At 40.6% G+C, this 25,187-nt stretch overlaps 4 protein-coding genes across 7 annotated transcripts in view; 2 read left to right on the plus strand and 2 right to left on the minus strand.

Annotated features, from left to right (window-relative positions):
* The first annotated feature begins 84 nt into the window (after window positions 1-84).
* Window positions 85-4,061, plus strand: LOC118405048 (TM2 domain-containing protein 3-like). 2 transcript variants are annotated; one of them, XM_035804458.1, is made up of 5 exons: window positions 85-283; window positions 518-625; window positions 2,383-2,573; window positions 2,857-3,016; window positions 3,381-4,061. In XM_035804458.1, exons 1-5 carry the CDS (start codon window positions 193-195, stop codon window positions 3,623-3,625), a joined length of 795 nt encoding a protein of 264 aa, XP_035660351.1. In that variant the 5' UTR covers window positions 85-192; the 3' UTR covers window positions 3,626-4,061. The 2 variants fall into 2 exon arrangements, with proteins under 2 accessions (XP_035660351.1, XP_035660345.1); XM_035804452.1 differs by having other exon boundaries at window positions 87-283; window positions 515-625.
* LOC118404991 (tuftelin-interacting protein 11-like) lies at window positions 4,015-14,806 on the minus strand. Of its 2 annotated transcripts, none has more exons than XM_035804395.1 (16): window positions 14,621-14,806; window positions 12,233-12,389; window positions 11,765-11,911; window positions 11,421-11,562; window positions 11,105-11,205; window positions 10,640-10,809; window positions 10,087-10,240; window positions 9,517-9,932; window positions 9,014-9,201; window positions 8,468-8,664; window positions 7,799-8,017; window positions 6,248-6,384; window positions 5,995-6,064; window positions 5,413-5,576; window positions 5,201-5,263; window positions 4,015-4,865 (listed from the first exon to the last, which is right to left on the minus strand). In XM_035804395.1, the coding sequence occupies exons 2-16, from the start codon at window positions 12,360-12,362 to the stop codon at window positions 4,692-4,694; spliced, it is 2,472 nt and encodes an 823-aa protein (XP_035660288.1). In that variant the 5' UTR covers window positions 12,363-12,389; window positions 14,621-14,806; the 3' UTR covers window positions 4,015-4,691. The 2 variants fall into 2 exon arrangements, with proteins under 2 accessions (XP_035660288.1, XP_035660295.1); XM_035804402.1 differs by having other exon boundaries at window positions 14,692-14,789.
* A 132-nt stretch (window positions 14,807-14,938) lies between these two features.
* LOC118405032 (lysM and putative peptidoglycan-binding domain-containing protein 4-like) lies at window positions 14,939-19,932 on the plus strand. 2 transcript variants are annotated; one of them, XM_035804435.1, is made up of 3 exons: window positions 14,939-15,067; window positions 15,906-16,389; window positions 16,854-19,932. In XM_035804435.1, exons 2-3 carry the CDS (start codon window positions 16,087-16,089, stop codon window positions 17,352-17,354), a joined length of 804 nt encoding a protein of 267 aa, XP_035660328.1. In that variant the 5' UTR covers window positions 14,939-15,067; window positions 15,906-16,086; the 3' UTR covers window positions 17,355-19,932. The 2 variants fall into 2 exon arrangements, with proteins under 2 accessions (XP_035660328.1, XP_035660334.1); XM_035804441.1 differs by having other exon boundaries at window positions 14,960-15,067; window positions 16,058-16,389.
* Window positions 19,933-20,692: 760 nt separating this feature from the next.
* The window catches only part of LOC118405010 (peptidyl-prolyl cis-trans isomerase FKBP8-like), a 7,145-nt gene continuing 2,650 nt past the window's right edge, over window positions 20,693-25,187 (minus strand). The window contains exons 4-11 of the mRNA XM_035804413.1: window positions 25,021-25,131; window positions 24,694-24,768; window positions 24,321-24,363; window positions 24,011-24,088; window positions 23,782-23,871; window positions 23,354-23,431; window positions 23,075-23,203; window positions 20,693-22,845 (exon numbers count right to left, since the gene is read on the minus strand). Of these exons, the coding sequence (XP_035660306.1) occupies window positions 22,762-22,845; window positions 23,075-23,203; window positions 23,354-23,431; window positions 23,782-23,871; window positions 24,011-24,088; window positions 24,321-24,363; window positions 24,694-24,768; window positions 25,021-25,131 (688 nt within the window). The 3' untranslated portion in view covers window positions 20,693-22,761. The remainder of the gene's footprint in view (window positions 22,846-23,074; window positions 23,204-23,353; window positions 23,432-23,781; window positions 23,872-24,010; window positions 24,089-24,320; window positions 24,364-24,693; window positions 24,769-25,020; window positions 25,132-25,187) is intronic.

The raw sequence follows: 25,187 nt of genomic DNA on the forward strand, positions 1-25,187 counted from the left end.
TGTCACACGGGGTGTTTGTAAGATTTTGTTTTTCATCAAAAGATTTAAATGGAATAAATTGTCATCATTATCCTGTATATATGGCTCTATATTTATAATTAAGATATTTTTAGTGATATGTTTCCTTCAAAAAGACAGAAACAAGTTATAAGCATCTGAAGACCTGGATACGAGAGTACTTCCGTTTCCAAGATGGCTGCCGATAGGCGAAAATTCCAGATTTTGTCGCTGTTTTTAATATTCCTGGGCTGTTTCCGTGCGGTAGAGAGTGAGCAACCCAAAAGTGAGTATCAACATGATTGATATATGTGTAAAAGAATACATAATGGCCAAATATGGTGTTAATTGATGATTACATTTGAATTTCTATGGTAGGAATCCACGATGCGTTTCATGTCGACATGCGACACTTTCTTGACATGAGCTAGCACCTTGTTATACCAAGCTCCTTGGTTATACTGGTACACTTAAGTTTAAGGAATCGCTACGAAGTTTGAATTACTTTTCTCACCAGTAGGTGGCACAGAAAGCTCCCCTCAACATCCAGTAACACTGTTCACCGCCGACCTCAACGCTACTAGTAGTGATGTCAAGAAAACCCTCCCAACAAATACCACCCAGACGGGTAAGTGGAGTCATTGCAGATGATCATGTGCAGTTTGCTGACCAGCTTGTTACTGTGTTAGTAGTTATAAGTAAGTAAAGGCAAGATAAAGGTACTAGCACATGTCCCATTGGATGGGTTCGCTTAAAAGGCTGGGCTGTCTACCAGGCCAGGCTACCTGGCCTGTCTACCTGGCCTGGCTATCACGTCAGGCTACTCAGATCCCCCCATTCATAGCCCCATCATGTGGCACTCAGCCCAAATAGCTGATTGACAGGCATAGTAATTGCTAATCTTCAACCCTGTTTAAGTGCCCTGGGGTTGGCCTGTCCACTGGCTGGACCCTTCGGGAATGTGTCTGGGAGGCCTTCCTTGCAGCTGTCAGGAACACATTCAAGTACTGTACCAGTACTGTGTTCGGTAAATGCTTTAGGGTGTTAGACCCAGAAACCAGAGGTCCTGGGTTCAAATCCTTTGACATGTCACAAAATCTGTGCTGTTAACAGTACTTTCCCCCACTCCCACTTGTACAAGGGGGTTGGAGAGATTATTGGCAGTGGAAGGAGAGGATTGGGCTCTGTCCTGGACACAAAAATTGTACAGTGGATTACAATCCACAGCCTCAAAAATGCTATGTGACTACAAGGAGGTACATGTAATTATACCCCCCTTGGTCAGTACAAGTTTAGCTTTACAGTGAGCAAGTGATTTATGCTCTCCCTTCTTGTTGCACAAGCTGAGATAGTTTCTGTTCTAGAAGATAGATATTCAATAAAGAAACAAATTTCTGTTGTTGGCAAGCCCATTCTTACACACACACACACACACACTACACACACACACTTACACACCCACAAACATACACAAACACAGTGCTGGTACTTGTGTTCCAGACATGCTGCAAGCAAGGCCTCCCAGACACATTCCCGAAGGGCCCAGCCAGTGGTGGACAGGGCAACCTTGGGTCACTGGCACTAGCAGGGTTGGAGATCAGCAATTACTATGCCTGTCAATCAGCTATTTTGGCTGAGTGCCATATGATGGGGCTATGAATGGGGGGATCTGAGTAGCCTGACGTGATAGCCAGGCCAGGTAGACAGGCCAGGTAGCCTGGCCTGGTAGACAGCCCAGCCTTTTAAGCGAACCCCCATTGGATAGTTTGTATAGACTGAAGACAGATTTCTCCAGTCCTGCTACTAGCTTGAAAATGTAACCTGTATGGGTTGGTGCTGTAGTTTGTGAATTTTCAGATTGACCTAAAATTTATGATATTGATATAGAGCAAGTTGAAACCTCCTTGGCACGGGCAAAAATGAGAATTTGGCTTTTCCACACTCTTGGACGTGCCTCAGCTTATCTCTTAATAGTCAATGTTTGTGTGTTTTTTTTGCCTTTATTGATAATTATTGATCTACCTGCAGCATGATATAAATCACCACTGTATACTAGTAACTGTTACTGTTCAGGGAACTTAATCTATGTTGCCTCATAGTTGGGTATTGGCCCATCATGAAGCCATTGTTCCCTTTATTGTACTTAAAAACCAAATTCTCACAGACGTCTCCCCGTGCTTGAATAGAGCAGCAGCACTTTAATCTTGTCAGAAGGATGATGTATGGACAATTTGGTAAGTCATGGAAGGTGTCCAACTTTTGTCTGAAAATGTACATGAAATATGCCATGTCTTTATAATTCGATTCTAAGTTGCTACTCCCCTTCAAGGGCCCCTTTGACAAGCCCGTAAATGTTACATCCTTGCCCCACACATTGTCTTCCAGATGATCCCACCACCCCTCCTACAGGTGCCCAGACTACAAAAGGCCCCACTGACGGTCCTCCCACCTGCCCCAGCAATGCTCGGTGCAGTGTTCTGGCAGCACAGTGTGTGCAGTGTACTTACAACTCCTCATGTGTGTATGGGAGAGACATCACTGTGGAGTGTCATGTAAAGGAGGGAATCCAATGTGTGGTGAGTATTATGTATTTCACTTTTGTATTGTCTTTTTACTTATACATTTGTACATGTAATTCTATGGTTGCTTTGCTGGTCAAATTCACATCTTAATACATTTATCTTATTACTTATTATCTGAATAGTACCATAGGTGTCTTATTGTAAACCAGTATTACATTGTACTTCTCCTCAATAGCAGCTTTAGCCACAATATGGATTTATTCAGGATGCTCAGCTGGTAAAATTCATTGGCAAACTCACATCTATAACATAACCTGTTTGTCCTTTCCCCGTGCAGGGACCACCTACCTTTACCAGAACTATGAAGTGTCAGTTTTGCTACCAGACAGCAGAAACTGAACATGACTGTACCCATTCCATAGACTGTAAGGTCATCTCTACTCCACGGGAAAGATTTCAGGCCAACTGTACTGTCAAAGAATATATCTTTTGTTTTGGTGAGTTGCTTTCTGTTGCCTTTAGTCCATTGCTACTATATTGTTGTATCCAATGTTCAAACAAATTATTCATCCCATTGGACTGTTTTACTATGAAGAAATTTAAGAATAGCCTAACATATTACTAGTATCTAATTCCTATCTGGCAAGTATAAAAACTGTTTCAAATTTACTTTTTATTCATTTTCTTTGTCTTTGGGAGTACCATCAGTTACAATAATTGATATCCAAAGGAGCCCTTTACAAACTCATAACAAATCAGAATACAAACGAAATAATTGGTAGTTACCATGAAACATAGGAGTATTAAGTCATACAAACAAAAGAATTTAAAACAAGTGTTTGTTGATTCCCATTATTTCAGGTGCAAGGACATTCCCTAAGTCACTTGAATGTAACTGGACATCTGGGTACCGGTGGTCGACAGCACTCATACTGAGTATCACAGTGGGAGGGTTTGGTGTGGACAGGTTCTACCTGGGACAGTGGAGGGAAGGGCTGGGCAAACTCTTCAGCTTTGGTGGCCTGGGTGTCTGGACACTGGTGGATGTCCTGTTGATAGCTGTAGGGTACCTGGGGCCATCTGATGGCTCACTGTACATATACTGAAACAACTGTGTACTACTTTGTACAGATGTATATATTCTCATCACATTGTGTAAACATTGACCAGTCTTGTCTGTCGTGTAAGAAAAAATAGCAATTTTCCATTGTTTCAGTCTTTTTAATTCAATATGCAGCGTACATGTATATGCACATGTACACACCACAGAACTATCTTCACCCGGTGAACCTTAAGTTTGTGCAGTATTACTTCAACTGTCATCACTCCCTATAAACCTAATAGTATGTACATGTATGTATACAATCATGTAGTTGAAATTAAGAAAGGAAAGTGTGTGTTATCATTCTATTGCAAGTTCCTACATGACTTGTTAATTAAATCTTGAAGGTTAAGCCATGATACAAAATGAGTACACGCACACAATATGTATCTGTAAATGTGTACATCCACTTCAGTTTACTTGTGAATAAAGTCATTGTATAATGAATGGATCCTAACAAGTCTGTGGCTATTGTCTCACTAGCAAATGTCTCATCTATTGCAATATCCTGCCTGGTATCCAGCATTGTACAGCTATTGTCATACTTTCCAACAGTCACTACCCCGATGGCCTGGGACCTCTGGATGACAACACATGCCCATATGTTATGAATATCACCAATGGCCTGTACCACAACTGATGACTGCAAGGAGAATATGATTTAGACAGTTCCAGCAGTTACAATGTATGTGGAAAAGCAAAACTTAACAAGCTTTGTTTACCTGTCATGTATCTTCAGACTTTGTGACCGTACATGCATGCAGTCAAGACTTAAGAGCACACAAATATTGGCACAATTTTTTGTGTCATACTGAAAGTACATTACAAGTTTGCAATTTATCTTTGTACATGAATACTATATGGTAAAAGAAATCCTGAAAGCATGATTTAAAAGTCAAAATCAACCACACAGATTTTCTCGCAATGTACTAGTGGTACTTATCATAGTCTAAGATACCCTTGAACTTGAATTACCTTTACTCTTTTTTTTGCACACTTAAACATGAGCTATAGTTTAAGTCTTATTGACTCCTCCTATATGAAATCCTGTGGCCATGACAACGTATGTCCTACCTTGCCATATCTATAAGGTTCTGTAGAGACACAGGTACCCATGTCTTTTCTCCCTGAACAAACACAACACCCCTGTCCATGTAGATAGTTTTTGTGCCAAACTGGTAGACTGCTTTTGCTTCATGCCACTTGTTGGGGATGGGGCAAAATACCAAGTTGTTCTCCTCAGCCTGTAATGTTGAAAAAAAGAAAGTTGTCTTAGCATTTTTCAATATCTAATACAAATATTAGTATATAACAGTACATCTCCAAGTTCTGTTCATTTGGAAGCAATCTTTGTTATCAACATAGGTTTGTTTTTCACTCAATGTGCTCTCAAGCATTTCAATCCATTATCACCAGCAATAAAAATATTTGAGAGAAATACACAAAAATGTTACAAACCTGTACATGATGTTCTATATGCAAGTTTTGGGCTACTGAAAATAAAAAGATGTTAAGAAGATCTATTCCCAAGGTATCAAATTTACCTTGGCAGCTTGGCTTATAAATAAGCAAACATTACCTTGGCTTGTATGAGGTCTTTAAAGTTCATGGACACATTTGCTGCTTTCCTTGCTGCCTCCATCTGAAACACAAAATAGTAGTTCTAATACAGTAACAGTACACCATATAACCATAGGAAGGCTATTACAAAAAAGGTAATGTGAAAAATCTTGAAATGATGCTACCCTTGGTCATAAAAAACATAGTAATAAAGTGTCAAAGTGGTCTTACTGGGGTCCTCTCCTCCCTTCTCTTCTCCGCTGCAGCCTGAGCCTCAAAGTCCCGCCGTCTCTCCGTGGACGTGAGATACGCCACGTTCTCCCGCGCGCCAGGCTGTACCACGCCGCCCCCTCCAACTGCCCGGTTCATCATGTCTAATGCCCGGTTGAACTGGTCTGAAGAACAATACCAAACCGTTGATACAGTATGTATCATCTAGCCATAAGTTCACATAGTGGTATCAGTGCCAAGCTGGGCGGAAATCTAAAACTCCAAGCAATATAATTCATCCAAATTAATATGTACATCTTGGTCTTTTTTGAAATCATTGTCTTCCAAACATCGGTTTTGTGATGGTCCATTGTTCATAGTCATTGCACAATTTCATTGCTGATTCCATAGTGCTTAAGATATGCAGTTTTACTTTTATTCACTTTATCACCACATCACCATGACAGTACTGTAATGTTTCCTTTCATTTCAAGATTCGATCATCTCTGTACAAGTGTAACCTTTACCTGACAGAATGAAAAACATCAGTACGATGATAGTATCCTGTATGTAGCCATAAATGTACACTCAAATCATACACACCTTTGACAGCTGGCTCATTTAGCATTTCTTCTGGAAACTGAGATTTCCACCCAAGGTACCACTTTGTTACCTGTATAAAGACATGAGAAGACTGTGAATTCCTGTAACATCATACACATTATCCAAAACTCCATTGTGATACAATCTGCTTTGACTTGATGGCAACTTGATTAGGTATGACTAGCTGGTATATGCAACTTGTTTCACTGGCCAAGAAAAGGGCAATTGCCTTATCATGATGATAGGGTCCTACCTGTTCATAGTCAGGGTTGTTGCTGAGCCAGGTACAGAGGACCTGAATCCACTTGGGGAAGAAATGCTTCTCAAACAGGGACGTCAAGCTCTGGACAGGCAGCATGCCATGCCACCGCAGCACCCACTGGAACCCATCTGTGATAGATGGGGAAATACATATTATCAAATACATGTAGGACACAAGCACAGAAAAGTCAATAACTTCATGGGCATTTCCTCCTGTATAACCTATGAAAGTAGAAATAATTGTCAAGAAGAATTGAATGCACTGAAACACAATACACCATGAAATTACACTTTCATGCAATAAGAGAATTCAAGTCTATCAGCAGGTGCTTTTTTACATGTACAGATACAGTCAAACCTGTCTATAGCGGCCACTCAAGGGACTGGTCAAAATTGGCCACTATAGAGAGGTGGCCACTATAGAGAATATGCTAATTAATTGACCACAAGCAATAAGTTACATATGGTTTTAGTACCCACTCATCTTTATTCACATAATACAGTGCAGTACTTGTACTGCAATGATTTTTTACACTATATGTATTAAGAAAACAAAGGCTATAAAGTTTGAAATGTTTTACAGTTGATATTGCCTGAAGAGACCAATATCGTCATATTTCTTTGATCTTTCTTTTTGTATTCTTTGATACTTCGCCGTCCGTGTGTTCCCGCTCGCGTTAATTTACACGTCAGATTCAACCATTATGCTAATGTGGTACTCACAAGAAAAGTCTCGTCATTTTAGACTTATCTCTTAATAAATGTATGAATAAAATCCACCATAGTCTGAAGTTCATATCATTTTGTCTTTGTAACAATTCATTTAGAAATTTTTGTGATGTAAATTAACCTAAGCGATAGTGTATAAGAACGTAACTTTAACACAATTTACCTCCGTAATATTGGTGTCGTCTATTGACCTTGTATGACCTCGTTTGTCAGCGGGTATGGGTAGCGCCAGTTTACGAAGTTTTGTTTTGAAAATAAATCAAAGAGGTTTTAAATCCGGCGTAGGCTGACGATACGGCCGCTGTATATGGCCGAACGCGTGCCGAAACATAGATCAGCGGTCCGCGTGGCCGTAATCGGCAGTGTTTTTGTACCTGCGGGACCGGAAATCGTGTGGCCGTGGCCGCGTTGGGCAGGTGGCCGCTAAGCCTATTTCTTAATCATTACGAATCCAAGGGACCGACAAAAAGTGGCCACTATGGGCAGGTGGCCGTTATGCAAAGGTGGCCGCTAATACAGGTTTGACTGTATATACACATATGTTAAAAGTGTCTCCTGATCTCATCTATTCCTTCATTTAATCATTTGACAATTGGAGCAAAACAGAAGATCTGACAACTAGTTTTTGCTATCCTCAGTTTTCTGTTCTTCGAAGGTAGTGTTTCACTTGGTGTCATGTCTGTCCATTCTCTGATATTCTCTTCCCATCTTTTGTATTATCTACCCCTCTTCAGTACAGTCAGGGCCTTTTATAAAGACTATATAAGTATTAGGTATGTCTAAAAAGGATTTTATCTTAAGCTTGGGCACTTACCTAAATGCTGCTGGTGTGGGTTGATGACAAACTCCTGTAAACACAGCCCCAGTTTAGGCAGGATGTTTTTCAGCAGGAAGGAGTCCATGCTGCCTTCACTGAACACTGGTTTCCAGGGCTTTAGGATGTGGATAGCGGAGGCATCGCTGGGGTGCCAGTTGGTCAGGGCCTTCCCCAGCTTGTGTCTGATGGTGGGATACAGGCACTCCAGTCGTGGACCTGTAATAGTCAACCACATACATGTACATGTACCAAAGTAGGCAAGCTTATCTCAAAACACTGTCTTAAGCAAACAGTGTGGCTTGGATATGATGCTCAGACTGTGAAACTGTTACTGTCCCAACACTGGTCACAAATGTAGAACGATATGGACAAAAATATTGTGTGTTTACATTTAAACTTTTCAAAAGGATATCTCTACTAGTACAGATAACTTACAACAAAACAGGTTTAATATTAAGACTAAATGTTCATCAGTTTTTCATGTCCTAAAGTGCAGATTTTTTGACAGATGATAAGGGTCAATTTTTGTCCATCCCTAAAAGTAAATTTCTTTCCTGGGATGGAAGGACAGGTACTAGGAACTATCCTGCCTCTCCCATTGCCTCAGTCTGTAATGCTGTTAATCTCGCCTAGATATGTTCTGCTGAGGTGTTCTGCCATACTTACTGATGAGAGGTAACCATGGGTGCAACCACTGGTGGATGGGCATGGTGTCAGTGGTGGGGTTCCAGTTGTCCACCTCTGTCAGCAGTCTGGGCATCACCAGCTGGTCATACAGGTTATCCATGATCCAGGTGGGCACCAGGGGTAACCAGTCTTCTAACAGCCGCAGCATCTGGTCATAGTTACGCACAGACCAAGACCTGCAGGTGGCACCAAAGGAAGGTAAGATATACATGTCACAGGTGTGCTGTCACATTAGACAGTTGAAAAGTATATTACTTTGCTTTTGAATGTTTCAGAAATGTTTCAGTATGAGGAATGATATCTACTGCAAATCTTGAAATGTTTATTTTTGCGGTGACCTATTGGAATCATTCCAACCACAAATTTTCAACACTGGGAAAGCCTCTGTTCTGCTCCCTACAAAAAATACAGTAACCACAGAAAATAAATGAATTTACAGCAACATGGCAGTTGTGCAATGAGATCTATTTAATACAGGAGGAAAAATCGGTTCCAGTCCATTAATGAATAAGATCTTGTCCCCACCCAAACATGGTTCTGATATGAGGCATCCATATTTCCCAGACCAAGCGGTGGTAGACATCCATCCCTGTACCGTCCGACCCCAGCGGCATGCCATGGCCCTCCTCCAACAGTTCCTTCCACAGGAGGAACTCCTGCAGAGGGAAGGCGGAGTCCAGTAGGGGTTTCCAGTCTATCAACATCTTCTTTACCTGCGGGGAAAAGAGAAAACAGGCTAGGAATTACTTAGTTTCATCATATGCTTAACAACGGCAACTTGGAACGGCTTTAAGTTAGTATTATATGCTATCAGATTTGAGATCACATCAGACTTGCAGATACATGTCCATACAAACACACTAAGAAAAAAGTTTCACTTAATTTGTCAAAAAGACAATCAGGCGATTTGGTGATAAAGTTGATAGAGTACCAGTACTAACAAGCCTTACTAGATAGCCAATCTAAGAATATGTTTACATTTTTATACTTTGCTCATCTACAGTAACCAACAAGTGATATGTGCTCACCAATGGAAACACTACAGTGATTGCCAGCTGGTTCAGCTCATATGACTTGTACTCCACATAGTATTCTTCCTGAAGGCGACGGAACATAGTCTCACAGTCCCGTAATGTCAGCGGCTCCAGGCTACCCAGATCCAGGCGCCTCTCGCACTCCTCCACCATCTCAAGCACGGCCTCCAACTTGTCTATCGACTTCTTCTCCTCGTGAAGGACCTCCGTCAGTTTCTCATCCTCGTGTTTCAGGTTGATGATCATGTCCTTCTCGTGGCGGAGGCGCCGTTCGTTGTCTAGGATCTGCTGCTCCGTCATTTCTACCAGCAGGGTGAGGTTGTGTTCCAGCTCGGGCATGGAGAAGGCTTTCTTCTTAGGCATGGCCTCATCAGTGAACTGCAGCTGTGTGCCTGCAATCTGGTCATATCCTGGGCACAGGAGGCGAAGAAATAAAGCATTGAAATGTTGACAATAATCACACATAAAAAGGTTGCTTTAAGCCTTTTTCTAAACCACAGTTTACTCAGTTAATTGCCTAACATCTGGAACGACTTGAATGAAGTTTTATGATATTCTCCTAACCTGAAAGAACTCTGGTCTCTGGTCCAGTCATATCTATGACTTTGATTTTACTGGCAGCAGTAGGGGCTGCCATCTTCTTCTTGGCTCCAGGACCTCCAGTAGCTCTCACATCCTCCACTGTCTTGTACTTGTACTTTACCTTCTGCTTGGCTTTCTGATTGAGTCAACAAATAAATGTGATTAGAAGACAGGAATAACAACATTACACAACCAATTATCTTAAATTGTGTCATGGTAGAAATATTACTGAAGTTGAGTAGCTGTTTAAGGTGCTGAGTTATAAGCTAGGAACTAGAGGCATCAAGACATCTTGGATACCATCATGGTTTGAAATGTAGCCATACCACAAAGCATGCAAGGAAATCATTTATGATCATACATACATATATTAAGATGATTCAAGTATTAAGTTCATTTCCTTTCATAGCAATATTGTTATTTAAAAGACGCTTTTATCACTTAATCAACATCCTCTCTTAATCTGTAAAACTGGTAAGACTCTTGACTGGTACAAACTACTGCATTGTAGATACAGGTAAATGTTGTTGCCAACCTCAGGTTGTTTCTTCCATTGTGCCAGCTGTTCCTGGAACTCCTCCTCCTCCTCCTCCTCCCCTGTTGTTGTTTGGAACTGTTCGTGCAAGTTTTTATTCCCCTCAAAGCCATAAGCTCCGACTGCAGCACGACCTTTCCTCTTGAACGCCTCCACAGGTATTGTGATACCTGGTGCAGCATAACAGACAAGGTTGTTACTCTGTTCAGTTTTTATCAATGCTGCCTCCTGACTGGTACTTCACCAAAACTTTAGTCTCTGTGTGTGGCACAGTCATGAAAATGGAATTTCTTGAGATGCACATTACTAGCATCTTTCCTATGGCATTTTAGTTTATTTCTACAAGTAAATCACAGTAACATTGTACATTTTGTAGATCCTGGAAACAGAAAGGTGGTTACGCTTACAGACTTCATTTTCAATCCTGGTGAAGTCATGACTAGTTCAAAGTTGGAGATAACTCACCTTGCTTGTTCTTGCCCAGACCTTTCCCTGGCTCATACCCCATCTTGGCCAGTAGCTTCTGCCCAATTCCTTTGGTGTGTTTTTCCCAGTTGCCAAAACCCCTGCAAAGAAGTTAAAGAAACCATGTGTGCTAGCTATATTCACCTAAAAAAATTGCATTTCTCACCCAAAAAGTGGGGGATGCATTCTGACATGTATTCTGGTTGATCATCTTCTGTCCATAAAAAAAAAAAAATTAGCACCCATCAATTATCTAACTGTATCTTAAAATAGAACATTCAGCATAAATAGACAGGCACAGAAAGAATTAACATACTGTTCAGGAACGACACTGCGGAACTGGGGTTTTCCTTTTGGAGCCTTTGTTTTCTTTTCTTTGACAGCACCAAAGTGCTTGGGCATTCCTGCCATGTCCATTTCCATAGGAGCTCCATCCACGTCACTGTCATCTGATGCATCTGAGGACACACACACAAGTTCCACATGTTTTTGAATAAAAAGTAGAATTTCAAGCACAAAAGAAGCCCTGTTGAAAAGACATAAGTGCAATGTTAACTTATTTCTAATTTTAACTTCATTGAGATATTTCAAACACACAAAATAAACGAATTAATATAAAAATAGAAAATTTATATTTACAGAAAATGACTTGAAACATACCATCATCTTTTTCCTTGAGGATTTCTCCACTGGACTGTTTGACTCCACCACTGATAAAGTCAATGCCAGTAGAATAGTTCTGCTTTGAGTTCTTCCCACTGAAACTTGGTCTCTCATCATCATCGCTATCCTCTCGGGCCCAGATACCTTGATAAAAACATAAGATGGCATAACTGGCATGGGAATCTGGGATGAGCGTGTTTCCACTAACAAACAAGCAATATGTTGGTCTTGTAGCTGCAGAGATATCTTCTTACTCCCACACAGTTATTTCACTTCAGAATAATTCGCTACAGAGGTCGCTATACTTGAGGGTGTAACGTTACCCCCTTAATATGGTCAAGCGGTCTCCCCCATGGCCCCATGCAAAAGAAGCATTCTTCATACTGATAGTGATAGCGAAATATCCTGTCAATAGCACACGACATCTCACAAGTACACGACGTTGTGTCTTTTTACGACCCTTACCATAGATATTATGCTCTTTGCTGGCTCGATATCTCTTCCTCCCTAATCCAGAGGATAGGCCGAACTCCAAATCCTCATCCGTCACCTCAAAACGTTCAACCTCGTGATCTGAGTCGTATCCTGTTGCCATGGTTAGCAGTTCTTTGGATGTGTATATCTGTCAAAAGAACGTAACAAAGAAAGTTGATAAGTACACAAATAAAATAATTATGACAGACCGCGTCTGGGGTGGCCCCCCTAGCGCAACACAACAGCCTCGTTGTGGATGCCCAGGGTAAGGCAGAAATCCTCAGCAGGCAGTACGACTCTGTCTTTACAGATGAAGACATGGTCAACGTACCCGACCTAGGGGACAGCCCCTACCCCGACATGCCAGAGGTCGAGGTGACCCTGCTGGGGGTGCAAAAACTCCTACAGGGGATAAACCCTGCTAAAGCCTGTGGGCCAGATCAAATTCCCTGCAGAATTCTTAAGGACTACGCCATAGAGATCAGTCCAATTTTACAAATAATCTTCAACCAGTCCCTTGCAACTGGGCAGGTACCGACAGACTGGCGGACCGCTTTTGTGAACCCAATTTTTAAAAAGGGGGACAGAAGCGACCCCGCAAACTACCGGCCCGTCTCTCTCACCTGCGTCTGTTGTAAGCTCCTGGAACACATACTTTTCTCAGCCACCATGAAACATTTAGAAACTCATAATATCTTACTCCCCACCCAACATGGATTCAGAACAAAACACTCCTGTGAGTCACAGCTGATCACAACTCTACACGACCTAACGTCTTGGTTTGACATAGGGCAGCAAATAGATATGGCTATTTTAGATTTTTCGAAGGCATTCGACAGCGTTCCGCACCACAGGATGCTGCATAAGTTACACTTTCACGGGATCAGGGGGCGAACACTCACCTGGGTACAAAACTGGCTACTGGACCGCCAGCAACAAGTGGTGATCGATGGGGAAAAGTCTGGTCCTGTCAGAGTAAGATCCGGAGTACCTCAGGGAACGGTGCTAGGGCCATTACTTTTTTTGATTTACATAAATGACATCAACAAAGACATAACATCCCAAATCAGACTATTTGCTGATGACTGTCTCGTTTACCGCCCCATAGTCCGTGACGAAGACCATTATGCCCTCCAAACTGACCTAGATAATCTTTGTATGTGGTCTAACACTTGGCAGTTGCGCTTTAATGTAAAAAAATGTTCCATCTTGCACATCCACAAGTCCAGAAGCTCACATGATTTTTTGTATACAATGTTTAACGAACCACTCAACTGTAACAGCCAGCATCCGTACCTAGGTGTCATTCTCACCCACAATCTTAGGTGGAAGCCACATATCAATGACATTACAGCCAAAGCCAACAGCACCTTGGGGTTTGTCCGACACAACTTAAGGGGGGCAAGTAAAGAGGTAAGAGCTAAGGCTTACACTTCCATAGTCCGCCCTAAGTTAGAATACTGTTCTTCAGTCTGGGACCCCCACAAACTAAAACACGCACAAACAAACAGCCTTGAGGAGAAGCTGGATTCAGTCCAGCGTAGGGCTGCCAGGTTTGTCACAGGCAACTACAAACAATCCACCAGCAATACATCACTACAACAATCACTTGGTTGGGCGACCCTAGCACAGAGAAGACAACAAGCACGACTTACACTAATGTACAAGGCAGTCAACAACCTCATTGCAATACCCATCCACACCATACTTACACAAAACAACAACATTACAAGAGGTCACAACCAACGTTTCCACACCTTAACATGCAAAACCGAAACATACAGGGCAAGTTATTTCCCCCGGACAGTCATAGAGTGGAATAGCCTGCCTGAACATCTGATACATACCACCTCCGTAGAACAGTTCAAAGCCGGGGTAGCCAAGTATTATGGCTACCCTAGCTCTACCCAGCTGTAAGACCGAACTATGCCCTAGCAACTTGTACAGCACAGCACTGTTATTTTTGTCTGTTGAATGAATACGTTTTTTTTTTTTTTTTTCACTATTTTTGTCTCACCACCACCGGTTTGCTAGGGCATCCTCACTCCCCTGGGCACAAAGTCCCGCGAGGGGCATTGCCCAGTATTACGTAGATGTAGATGTAGATGTAGATGACTATGAGCAACGTTACCAGCTCACGTTACACATGCATCAGGGTAGTTGTTGTTGTTGTTGTTGATGATGTCCTTGTTAAACGTCTAATATTTCGCTAGACGTGAACTGTGGGTGCTGATCAGTGTCTCTTGGTACAGTAGTTTTCAATGAGAAGTATCTAGGTAAAAGTCTCTTGGTGCATCAACGCAACGTCGATCAGGGTAGTGCCCCCCTCCCCCTTCCAGCCAAGACGTAATCTCTTCATTCGACTGTAACGTTACCTACCTCGGAAGCCTCAGTAGTCCAGTAGCCTGTACAGAATGATTAGGTATAATATGGAGACTTGAATGCCCTACACGTCTGCTTTCAAGCAATCCTGACGCACGTTCAACGTCCACACAGTACAGCGATAATCATCCGCATTCTTCTCCTGACATATCTAAAAGTACCGCTAGGCGACGCTTTGACTCAAATCGCATCAACACGCTAACAAGTTGATTATCTGAATAATATTGAGTTTACAAAATGTTTGACAAAACATGATACCCCTTTTGCTTTAAAATAAAACAATAAGTAATGTTACACAGGTTTTTGAAAAATACCACACCAAGGCAGGAAATCGGTGGTGTTACCTAATTTTCTTACGTTTGGTCACCGTGTGTGCTGTACACGTAGCACTGCACTGGACCGGGTATCTGATATTTGTCAGATCAACTTTCAATATTGTTTGTGGTAAGTGTTAATTTAAGTTCATACTGCCTGTCGTAAACAGGTTGTGAAGCTACACTGGATTTCTGAAGCATGTAAATCACTCCCATTCGACAAATCAGTGATTGTGATGTTGTTTCTTCGGTAGAAAGGGGGAGGGGGGCATCCATCTTGCTGTCTGCAAATAAACAAGATCAAGGTTTAAATATCTGTTCTGGTAAGGAAAGGCGAGATTGGCATTTAGCACTGATCGTTGAATTATCAAATATTTGTTTGAATATAACTGTTTTATTGGCGGATATCAGTTATTACAACCTCCTTGGTTATTATAATCGAATTGTAACATAATTCAACATGATCAACTGGGTAATTTCTAACACAACAAAAAATTGGACTTTAGACTGATCGACTTCAGTTTTTGTCAAGGAATAGACAGTCCACTGCATCTGTGACATCATGTTATGTTAACAACCTCAACTGTTTCTCAACACATAACATTACAGATTACATATAGACACTATAATAGAGTCACCAGGCCTGGACACCCGGCCACACTGGACAAATTATATGTCAGAATACTGGACACAGAATCAGAATTTATAGAAGCCTACATTTGATCATAACAACCATCCCTGAACAGAGACGTTGGATGTCATAAACTTCCTACAACTTATGATTATCGAGTCACAGAAGCAGTGGATTGTCCATTCCTTTACAAAGATTGGAATTGATCAGTCAAAAAACAGCAAGTGTAACTAAGCCAACATCTCTTTGTCTTTTTGCTATTTCTAAATCTATTTCATTTATTCAGTGAAGCTTGGCCAAATATGTGACAAAGATGTGCTGTTCAATCTTTGTGCAGGCTGAAAGGTACCTGCTATCTTAACTGGCGCAGGCTTTATGGTGGTGGTGTTCCCTTTCAACATATCTCGGTGCCTCTCTCCTACTTTTCCCTCTCTGACCTCTGCAAGTTGCAACACTGGTAACAGAACTTATGCCCTAACATGGGGACAGAACCTGTATGACACATCGGTGGAACATCCATGCTATTGCGGAGGTCCAGTCACGACAAGATGGCCAAAGCAATGGCAGGTGGGCGGAGGGCACGGCATACCTCATGGAACGCCCCCAATGCTGAACTGGGAAACCTGTATGTGTTTGGAGATGATGTGGATGAAGAAGAACTGTTGGAGGAAGATGCGATAGAGCTCACGGACGTTAGACCGAGGGGAGAAAGAAGGAGGGATGAGAGGGGAAGGAAGGATGAGAGTGATACAGTTCTACTGGAGAGGACCATCATGCCAGGGGACACACTACAGACCTTCGCCCTGCTGTATGGGTGCACTGTAAGCTATAACTTATTCTTTGTTACGCTACTTCCAAAGATCTTGAATTGCTAACAGCCGAACCAATGATTAGAAGCTGTGGAATTGACCAGTTTTAGTGGTGAAGTCCACATCCGTGAATTGTGACAAAGCTCATATTTTTCTGTTATGACATAATGATTTGAAATTCTTGATTGGTAGAAAAGGTGGGGATTTTTTTACATCTACTAAGTAAATCGTTCTCACCATGGCCATCCCTCTTGGAAAATATTCTCCCCATGGCCAGCATTGATCTTATGGTTCTGCAAATGCGGTCCTGTGATCATGGTGTACGGAGTGAGCATGCTCATATATACTCTCATGTCAGCTATTATTCAAACATTTACATAACAACTTATATTAAACAACAGAACTACTGAAAATTTGAAAGGTCATGTGATGTTTGATGTTAATAACAGAAAGTTTTATGTTCCTTTCCTATGTAGCTTGCAGACTTGCGCCGTGCAAACAATCTCATGTCTGATCAGGACTTCCATGCACTGAAGTTTATAAAAGTTCCAGTCAAACGACACGGACTGCTGACTGCACGAGAAGAGGAGGACAGAAGAAGACGTCAGTTTCGCCGTACAGACAGTGAGAATATAGAATACAACCTTGATACAGGAGATGGCGCAAAGGTAAATGGACGTGATGCTTACACAGAAATGAATGACATACGGGGTTACCTCACTCAGGTGGATGATGAAATGGACAGAATACGACGCTCCACGCCCGAGCGCGAGGAGACCTTTGAGCCGTACGAGACGCGTGCTTCCTTGATGGAATGTCGGAGATACATCAATAGAGAAACAAGCAATGGGGCAGACTGTGGAATCAGATGGTGGATGGCCCTTCTGTGTATGATAATTGTAGCAGTTGTTTGTCCATTGCTGTATTTCTTGTACTTTCACAGTAGGACCGATGGATATATAACAAAGAAACCATAGGCTCATACCCAGCACTTGCAGTGTTCTTGCTATGGACATTTTTAATGTTGCCAAACGGATACAACACAAGTCTTCAATCAGATGTATCATTGAATGCTATGTACATGTCTTGATGATTTTATCAGCCAACTACACATGTACCTCTACTTTCCACACTCCAAAAAATGGCTTGCATGACTGACTCGCTATTATAATAATTATAATTATGTGCCATCCAAGTTGGTCCAGTTGGTCTCATACTTGACCTCTAGATATGAGTTGCGGAAAACGAAGGAGGCCAAACCTCCTTGGAGAAACTGAGTTGGATGGCATCCAGTCTTGTATCATAATAGGATACAAAAATTTTCACCTTGTTTTGGGTAAATCAAGTTATGCCTGTTAGTCACTACTTGTTGTTTGGTAGTCGATATGTATAATCCTTGACATTCTTTACTTTTTTTGTTCAAATTGTTCACAAAATGACCTTGTAACTGGGATTTGTGTATACTGATTTGTTTATATGGATAACATCCTCAGGGCATCCCAAAACTGATGCCAGCATGCAAAAAAAAGTTGAACAAAAATATATTTGCTCAGTTTCCAGCTTCTTTACAAAATATTATGTGCACATGAATTTTATCCATATAATTAAGATACTATGGCCTTTGATAACTGTTAGGTAGTGTCTAAAAGTTGTTTTTAGGTTTTTGAGTTCTTCTGATATATGTGGAAACAAATCGTTACAATATATTAGTACTGTTTTTCTTAAATGCCCATGAATCAGTGTTGTTTTGCAAAGAGTTGTTGCATGTCTTCTATGGTATTGAAACAACAACAAAAGTTTGCTTGATACCTGATCTCTACATGTACATTGTATCACACGGAATCAAAATTGATGCTGATCAAGAAACATGGGAACATTAATAGTTTTGACACAGTATTGCTTTTGACTTGTTTACCTTTTGGTCAATGCTTATTCACCTGTCACACTTTTAAATAACATGTTGTGTCTGGAAAATGTGCTTCATGTGAGTGCCTGTAAGTTTACCTGCAATTATTTTGTCATTGTTGTGATTATATAACATTGCTTAACTCAGGTAAGGTTTAATACACTGTGTATGATTGAGGAGTGACTAGGAAATAAACACAACTTTTTGGATAACTTACTACACTCCTCTGAGATGGACACAAGCTAATATTGTATATATCAAATACAACACGGTGTATTCCGTATCATCTGAGGTACCAGCCCGACCGCGGGTAGGATCGCCCTACGGCCAAAGGCCAATCCGACCCGCAGGAGGGCTGGAACCGAGGGTGATGTGGAATATACCGTGTTGTATTTTATTTGTGTCGTACCCACCTGAGAAAACACAAGTTTTGATGCGAAATGTGCCAGAAGTTGAGAAAATTTTGGTGTTCTTGAACAAAAACAGCAGCAATTCTAATGTCCGAATCAGGTATTTGAATTTTCGACCACGCCACACTCAGCGTGCGCAGAGTGCATTCGAAGTGTTCGATGGAAGCCTGTGTGATACAGCTTTTTATCGCCCGGTCTTGAACACCCGTATCCAACGTTATTGCGGTCCAGATATGATATAAAGTGCAGTACGTGATATATATCTGTTGTACTGTTTTAGAACTGTAATAGATCCAATGGTTCTGCTATGATGTGTGAACATTCTGTGAACTAGCCTTCTTGTATCAGGAAGTCTTTCCACCCCTACTGTTATATATGTACTGTATTGTGAACTTAAACATATTCAGTGAAAGAAATAATCTTTTACATGGCAGAAGCTATATCTTACAAAATCTATGTGCGCCATTCTATTTTAAATGTACTAATCATCCTTATTAAATTATTTCATCAGACATGTAAAATGCAAGACATGTTGATGGCTTGTTTGACATCATCCCTTTGAAAGTGGATTTTTAAAGTAAATTTGACAAGTTTCATGATTGTATGTAAATGGCACTATAAACTTTCATTTCTTTATATTGTGGTGCATAAAAATGTTTGACAGACTACTATTACAAAAGAGGAAGGAGGGATCCAATGGATAGAGAAATTGTCAGTTTGACACTGCATCTAGATCAAATTTGGATGTACGTGTACTCCTTTGTTTGTTTGAAAGTCCCACAAATGTACCTGAAATGGGCCATTTTTCTGACCTTTTCATTAAAGAATGTGCTAGATGAGAGAGTAGATACAAGTAGTCCAATAGCACTAGTATTGATATTGCAGCCCTTGTCTCAGTTTAATATCATCGTTTAAAAACTTGGTATATCTTCTCAGTATAATGTAATTTTAGATAGGTCAGCAACATGTAAGGCGGAAGACTTGTCACATATGCCTTGCCAATCACTTGGGCGAAAGTATTGGTATGAAATTATAGCAGTACATTACACAGAATCTTGCTTTGATGTGTCACATTTGATTGATGGTTACATTTCCTCAAGAAATTATACTGACATACATGCACATGGGCTATCCCATTCTTATCTCAATTGTGACTGAGCATATCTAGAGAATAACCTTGTCATGTATTTATGAGACAACAATGAAATAAAACAGATTTTATCCTCATGTGTCATTGGATATACAGTGTGAGTATAGTATCCCACCTGCTTGATGGCTCTTCCATCTGACGTCCCCCCGAGTCGGCCAATGTCTCCCCCCTGCCTCTCTTACGCCTTATGCGGTTTCCTTCCTACCCCAGGTCTCATCTTTTCTCCTCATCCAGAGCCCAAAACTGGATTTCTCCACTTCCTCTGCCGTGTTTCTCATTAATGTACCTTGTTGCGAGTAGCGATGTAGCAGATGCCATCTTTCATAGTAGTTCATGTCTGAACCAGGAGCCTAGATCAACTGATCATATACCAACCAGGATCAGACTCTGACTAGTAGTACCAGTTTTCACCTAAACATCTACCAACACTATTGTGTCTTAACTGATCCCAAGGAGGGTTTATAATCTCCTTGCTGATCCTAAGCATATTTATTTATTGGTTTGGCTGCACCGAACACACAGCCAGGGCTGCCCAACTAGCCTATGGCTATTACAAAGGGCTAGCCCTGCTGACAAACACATAAACAATAAAGCATATCTTTTCAATTCAACCCGAAGGCCAAGGTAATTTGGAGATGAGGAGTAACATACTATTACATAATTTTATTATCTACCTCTAAGTCCTTTCAACTTTGTATCTGTATCTATATAGCCGGTATAACCGTCCTTCGGCGTAACACACCAGCTTCGCAGGCACGCGGCACGGCAGCAGCTGGTTATGAATTCCTAAACCCCTACAGACATGTAGGGATAGTGACAAAACCAGGTAGGAAGTTGATACATCTACACTTAAAGGTCAAAAACAACTTTATTTGATATGGTTTATTTGAACTAAAGATTAAGACTAAGTGTCACCACTGGGCATTGAATTAGGCATACATATATACATATGGTGCACCAATAAATGTATAAGTACCGTGTGTCTCAACCACAAGGCTGTCTTTTTTTCCTGGACGCCTCCCTGGTCTCATTGATATAGCACTACACATGATGGCACCTTTATATGACTGCATGGCAGAGCATGGCACTGCTGAGATGAAATTGTATGCCAAATATTCTTAAAAACCATATTCATCAATTTGAACAAAAGAACCAGGCATAGAGAAAAGTCTGCCAGTTGTTAAAGCTAGCTTGAATCGTTCACATCAAAATATGGAGTCTTGGGCTGTACCGGAAAATGCAGACCCGTCAGAGTACTAATATCAAATGTAAATACCGCCCAGGTATGATGCAATCTTAATAGATACATTGTATATGCTGCCAGTGTGTAGTTTTATAGCTACGTTTTGTATATTTTTTTCCTCAAAGTGACAACATACTCACCCAACACAGGCACTACAGTAGCTATGGGTGCTTCCAGCTCTGCCCAACATTATCACAATATATACCATTCAAACATCAGCAGATGCCTTGATATGTATACAACAGCCTGCAGTTAACACATACATGTATTCACCCCGCCATCAAATACAGTTAATACTTTTCCTTCCTAAGGAAGTTATAAGAAAAAGCATACAATGCAAGGTGGACACATTTGCGTCCATGTGCATGCACATACATTTTTTATAGGAATGACCATTGTAATTTCTACATACAGAATGCACCATACAATGAAGCAATGTGAAACAATTAACAGTGCTCTACTAAGCTGGGCATAGCAACTGAACAGCTTAGCACATGTATTGAAACAATTATAGAACTCGTAACTGTCAATTAAGATTAAAGTACATATTGTATTCACTTGGAATGTGTGAATCTCCTATCTGTATCTAGATTGATAAGTCAGTACAATTGTCATTTGGAGAAAAATTCAATGACAAGAAAGGAGAGGTTTTCTTGTTCTTCCTTTGTTGAAAAATAGATGTCTTTCTTCAAATAATGCATCATAGATTTTTTATGTAATTTCACATGAGAACAAGATTGACCGTCTGAAAACATTTAGTCAATCTTTTATTGAAATCCCCAGCAGAGCGGTGATATAGCAGATCAACAAATTCTACAATATGTCTATTTTGAACATGAATACAATTATCAATGAATTTCTTTATTGGATATTAGAATACAACCAATACAAGTTTAGAAACTTGACTTCAGTTGATCATATTTCTGTAGTTCCTTCATCAATTCCATTGCATTATACATGAATATTATTGAAAGCTCTATGTGGTTACCAGAGTTATGTGCCAGACTGGTCTGAAACCTGATTTTCTCGATGGACCATTTTGAGAAAAAAATATGTGGAAAAAAATCAGTGGACCGGTTATTGGACCAATTAGACAATGTCCAGTAATAATGGTGGTTCTGCATAGAGAATCACTGCATAGTGCATCAGCTCTAAAAAATTTATTACTTTTATTATAAAGCTACAAAACACAATGCAGGCCTCTGAGTAGTAGTGAAAAATGACACACTGCCATCTGACTACATCATGTGTGCAGCCGTGATGGTGACGGGACGTGCGCTCGCACTGCTGTAACACGTAAATGATACCGTGCACGAGAAGGAAATTTGACAGATGGAATGGTTACCGCAGGGTTGTAGGAGGTTTCAGCACTTTTTTTGCAGGACTAGCTCACATACACAGAATTGTTTTACAACCCACAGATGTAAGATGGGATGCCATTGTAAGGCATGATAATTATGTCTCCAAAGTACAATACAATGAAAGTAACTATGGACATATGACTGACCAAAGTCAAGTCTTCAACTTTTTGCACCAAGTTTATTTTGGCCTAACTTTGTCATTTAAACAAACCCAACACATCCTCCAAAATAATCCTTGGTGATGCATCCTTGAGACAGTATGGTAGGTTTGTAGATCACTTTGCTATGATCTACCTCTACATTGGTCCAAATTGTCAGGGCCTGGCCATCACAAATCCAAGTCCTATGGCACACAGTGCAGCAGCTGAGGCACCCAGCACCAGACCCCACTTCCACATCTAAAAGAAAAAGATGGTAATATCAGTGACTAATCCAGAGAGATGCTCGAGGAATGTAAATTGCAATATATGCTACTTTCTGGTAAATGATACAGAAGGACAGGTAGTTCAGGACTTAAAGAAGGATATCACAAGCTCTTTTCATGCAGTCTGAAAGATACAGATGTAGACCATGCTGAACTTTCAGCACACAAATAACAAAAAGGTCAGGCAATATAGTGGCACTTACATTTGTTGCAGTGCCACCACCATTGGGGGAGTTGCCGATGTCTCCCATCATCTTACGGTACATGTTCCTCTCTCTCTCCTTCTGGGAAGTCTGTTGCTTAACTAGTTTGGACAGTTCATTGTGGATGATCTAGAGGAACATAGGAATGCCAACTCAGTACATCTAGTGCTACAATAGACTTTCAGAGGTTTTAGATGACTATACTTTAATCTCTGGTTCTTTACTTTTGTAAAATGACAGCTGCAAAGTCCAAATGTTCTGCTCATTGCAAGTGCAAACCTTGGTTTCTGGCTCCAGGCTAATAGCTTTCCGTAGGCAGCTGATTGCTTTATCCAGATTTCCCTTCCCAGCATACACCTGGACAAAAATGTATTATAAGGGAAATACATGTACTGATAGAGCAAAATTAAGCCAATAAACAATGCATCTCATTCAGACTTATCACTTAGTAGTTCAGACATCCCCAATGCAAAATCTTCATGAATAATTGAATATTTACATGAACAACATGTACCATGCTAAGATATCTTAGATCTTGTTTCTTCTTAAGAAATCTGTCTAGCATGTGTCTAGTGGATTGTCTTGGTTACATAAAAGGTTAAAGATGATAAATCAGTTTGCCCATGTGTTGTCTTATGGATGTATAGAGGAGTATATCAATTGACATCTATTGGGACATGAGAAAAACAGAAAAAGACAAATGCTACCTTCCCGAGTCTGAAGAGTCCCTTGACATTGTCTGGATGGATGGCTAACACTGCCTCACATGACTTCTTGGCAGTGTCATAGTTCTTTGCCTATTGTTGAAAATATTGCAATACAGGAGAATAAACAGTACACCTACTATGCAATTCAAGAGTTTTTTGTGGAAACCTTATCTGTTAAGATGATGAAACTAAAGACTTGTAACAACACAAGAACATGACAAGCTCTTACCTTCAATTGAGCAGCAGCCATATTGTTGTAACTCTTGAGTCTGATGTCATCCATCTGTTTTACTATCTCACTGTCTGGCTACAAAATACAATGTCAAGTTTACAGGAAAATTGAAGTGAGGAAAGTGCACTGATATTTAATTCCATCAACCTAGTCTCAAGGCAGGTTGACACAATTACAGACAACTATTGCTTCACGTAACTTCTCATCCCATATCCAAATGGTTCCAAAGACAACATTTTGTATATATCTAGCTCTACAATCAACACTGCCACAATGTTTTAGCACAAAGTGTATCAACAAGAAATACCTCAGGTTTTTCCTTGGATGGTGATTCAAGTATCTTAACAGCCCTGCAAAAACAGATAAAAATTTCCTGCAGTCTGAATATACATACATGTATTATGTGAAATCTATGATATAGTCTAGCTGAGACTTACGAAATTGACTAAAACCCTCAGTCCCAGCCCTCCTGCGGGTTGGATCACACTCCGGCCTTCGGCCATCAGGAAATCCTTCCCGCGGTTGGGCTGGAACCTCGGGTGATATGGAATACACCGTGTTGTATTCTATATATATATATATTGGTGATCTGAGACTGACCAAGATTGCATAAAGCTTATTGTGTATCGCAGGACATACTTTTATGCCAGGCTTAAAAATGCAGAGTGGAACTAACTTACTGTTCGTAACAGTGGCAAGCAAGCATGAAGTCATTGCGGCTGTACCACCAGTTGCCTCGTTCTCTCTTCCTGTTCCTGAGGAAAAGACAAATATTCATACAGAGATAAATAATACAGCCAGCATGTCTTACCAAAACAACATGTACAACATAAGATATTCATAAATCATAAAGGAACATAAAGTTAACTTCTTTTCATATCATCAATTGAGTTATAAAAGTTATACTTCATACTAACGTTACTAATTGATTCAAGTTATAGAATCCCATATGAATTGGTGTTGTAAAATCCAAGCTGTTCCCAAATAATTATTGGTATTTTGTTTACCCAAGTGTGCGCTTGTCCTCTGCACTCATAGTGAAGAATTCTGGCTTGTCTTGTGCATTCAGTAACTGCAGCTCATATGTGATTGTGGCATTTTCTGGAATGTCTGGTTCTCTGTAAACAAAGAGGGGAACATTATAATATGGCATCTATGTTATAAATACAAATCT

This window comes from Branchiostoma floridae, chromosome 2, assembly GCF_000003815.2.
Source record: "Branchiostoma floridae strain S238N-H82 chromosome 2, Bfl_VNyyK, whole genome shotgun sequence".
Lineage (NCBI taxonomy): Eukaryota > Metazoa > Chordata > Leptocardii > Amphioxiformes > Branchiostomatidae > Branchiostoma > Branchiostoma floridae.